General features: G+C 33.1%; 1 protein-coding gene across 7 annotated transcripts in view; it reads left to right on the forward strand.

Annotated features, from left to right (window-relative positions):
* Braf (B-Raf proto-oncogene, serine/threonine kinase) overlaps nt 1–3044 on the forward strand; it is a 158761-nt gene that overhangs the window by 127412 nt on the left and 28305 nt on the right. For all 7 annotated transcript variants that reach the window (XM_033764498.1, XM_033764500.1, XM_033764502.1 and 4 more), the window contains 2 exons: nt 1052–1098; nt 1824–1942. In XM_033764498.1, coding sequence (XP_033620389.1) covers nt 1052–1098; nt 1824–1942 — 166 coding nt within the window. The remainder of the gene's footprint in view (nt 1–1051; nt 1099–1823; nt 1943–3044) is intronic.

Consider the following 3044-nt stretch of genomic DNA (forward strand, 5'->3'; position numbering starts at 1 on the left):
TTTTTTTTTTTTTTTTTTTTTGTACTGGGGATTGAACTCGGGACCTAGTGCTTGCGAGGCAGGTGGCAGAACCACTGAGCTAAATCCCCAGCCCTATAACATTTGGACCTTAAATTCTCATTTTAAGGCAGAATGTATTTCTTAATAGTCATTGTTAGATTTTGTAGTCTCATCTGTCTTTTTCCCCAATATTAAATGAAAAATAACCTGACCTAGGACATTATGTACATGTTATTGTAGTTGATTCAACAAATACTTATTACATGCTTAACCTCTTATCTGGCCTGGCAGGCAGTGGAGATAAACAGAATAACCCTTTCCTTCAGTAAACACAAAGCAATTTGTAGGGCTTAACTAGATGATTGACTTTAAAATAAGTCTACTGTGGCCATTATAGAAGAAGTTTGTGGCTCGCTAGTTTTAATAAAGTGTTTTAAGGATATATCATACTATCTTTAAAATAGCTGTAATTTACCAAACTTTTATATTCTAGTAGAGTTTAAATTCTAAATGGAAAGTAAACACATGAATGAAGGTTTTATATAATTGCTCTGTAAGGTGGAAGTTAAAGATAATTTCATCTAATAAAAAAAGTTTTTAAAAAGATAAGCTTCAGTTGGGTTAGTCATAGGAAAGTTTCATTCAAGAGTGAGAACTTGTGTTCCATCTAGATGGATGAAAATGATGAAAGCTGATTTGGGGAGCTGGTGCAGGAGGTGGTGGGATATGGAGGTGGGATTCAGTGTCAAGGTGTATTTTCAGAACATGGGTAAATAGGCTTGACTGGAGTGAAAGGTTTGTATTTGGAACTAGTAAAAGACAAAAGCAGTCTTTTAATAGAAAACAAGATTTTGGGCTATACATTGTAATGTTTCTATAGTCCTAAATTCATTGACAGTCAAATTTTATACTGTGTAAAACATCGCAATGTACAGATTTAAATTGTATCATGATTCTAAATAAGACTTTACACCTCTAAATATGTTCTATAAATTTTAAAACCAGAGTTCTTTACTCTGTACTCAGGTTAAAATAATGTTTTGTTTTTCAGTTACTTACACGCCAAGTCAATCATCCACAGAGACCTCAAGAGTAATAGTATCCTTCCTGAAATCTGTCTGTGAAGTTTGAAAACATCCTGACTTTTTCGTCTGTATTTTGTGTCACATTACATACAGTTTTCATGATAAGTTCAGTTTACTGTAAAGGAAATTAATAATAATTTTCCATGAAAGTGTAACAGAGCCACATGTCACAGCCTGCTTTTGGTTTCTGAATGACTGAGCACTACAACAAAATCTATCAAAAGTCTTCTTAATAGTGGTGTTTTTCTGATTGCTTGCTTACTTTCATCCTTTACAGTAAAATGGATAAGTTCTGTAGCTATCTCCTAGTTTAACAGCGAGGTGGGGAAAAACAATTTTTCTTCCTAGTGCCCAGAATAAGATCCTATCTATCTCCTAGGATCTCTATTCCTGTAAAGCGCTTTTACAGCTTTCCTAGTAGGGCTAAAGGGTTTCTGGGCCTGCATGTCCAAAATCAGATGAAGAGTTTCTGGATATCCTGTAGGCATAAAGCATCTCACCTCATCCTCGCACATTCCAAGCCTGAAAAATCTTAAAAGTGGGACTTATACACCAACTAGAACTAATTATTGTTTAAAACATATTTATTGACCTCACGAAAAGTGAAAGTACTATATTTTTTAAAGCATATCATATTACAGAATTATAGAAACTAGATCTCGTACCTAAAATCTTCCTAATGCATTCAATGTGTATTCTAATAGAAAAAATTATTTTCCTTTACTTACCGCACCTCAGATATATTTCTTCATGAAGATCTCACAGTAAAAATAGGTGATTTTGGTCTAGCCACAGTGAAATCTCGATGGAGTGGGTCCCATCAATTTGAACAGTTGTCTGGATCCATTTTGTGGATGGTAAGAATTGAGGCTGTTTCTCCATGAATTACATTTTTAGACCCTGAGATGTTGCTGAATTACTTGAAAGTTTCAGCTACAATATTTTCATAGCTTTTAATGTTCACAAAAAATCAATGTTATTCTTGCATTTTAACCTTTTTATCTTTAAAAAAAATATTACAAACTCAGTTTCAATATATTCCAAACAAAAATACACATTTTGTAAATGGTATTTAAATTCAACTCAGAATTCTGTTGAAAAATATTATGTGTTCAAAATGTTCTGTGTGCCCTGTTTTGTTTTGTTTTTTTTTTAAAGTTTACAATTTAAGGCAGGTGTGTTCTACAGCCATTCTCATTTCACTAAGAAAGCTGTTCCTTTTAACAAAGAGGCTATTTTGCAATTTTTATTTATGCCTAAATTGAAAAGTTACTTCACTCAGACTAAAAACCTTCTAATTTGGGGCATCTAGAAGAGGAAAGACAAACGAGACAAAGAGAAATTTTAGTGGTATCATCTTTGTGCTGCCTTGAATGGCTCTTCTTTCTCTTTATTCCTATATCTACTTAGTGGAAAAGAAGACAGAAGTTCTAAAAAGAACAAAACTAAAACTTGTGCAAGATGCTGCAGGAAGCTACTGAAAAGTCAGATACAGGAATCATATTGTAAAACAGTGCTTCTCAAAGAGTCCATAAGACCTTTTAGGAGGCCCACAAGATTTTTGTGAGACCAGATTTTCTTCATATGCTTCACATCGAATGCAGAAGCAAAGATGAGAATCCATCTGGCTGCTGTTAAGCCAGACATTAAGAGAACTGCAGTTCCATTCTCACTAAACTTTCTTTTTTAAAATGTAGTTTTGTTTGTTTTGTTTTGTTTTTTTTAAAATAAGTTTTCTGGGGCTGGGGATTTAGCTCAGTGGTTCTGCCATCTGCCTCACAAGCGCAAGGTCCTAAGTTCAATCCCTGGTACCAAAACAAAAAATTTTCTCTGTTAACATCTGGTGCTTATTTTAATATTTAAATAGATTACTAAATATTTTAACAGTTTCTGTTAAGTTTAAAATGATAAGTTCAATCCCTGGTACCAAAAAAAAAAAAAAAAAAAAAAAAAAAAAAA

Source organism: Fukomys damarensis, unplaced genomic scaffold (genome assembly GCF_012274545.1).
Source record: "Fukomys damarensis isolate Sample0158 unplaced genomic scaffold, DMR_v1.0_HiC HiC_scaffold_16, whole genome shotgun sequence".
NCBI lineage: Eukaryota > Metazoa > Chordata > Mammalia > Rodentia > Bathyergidae > Fukomys > Fukomys damarensis.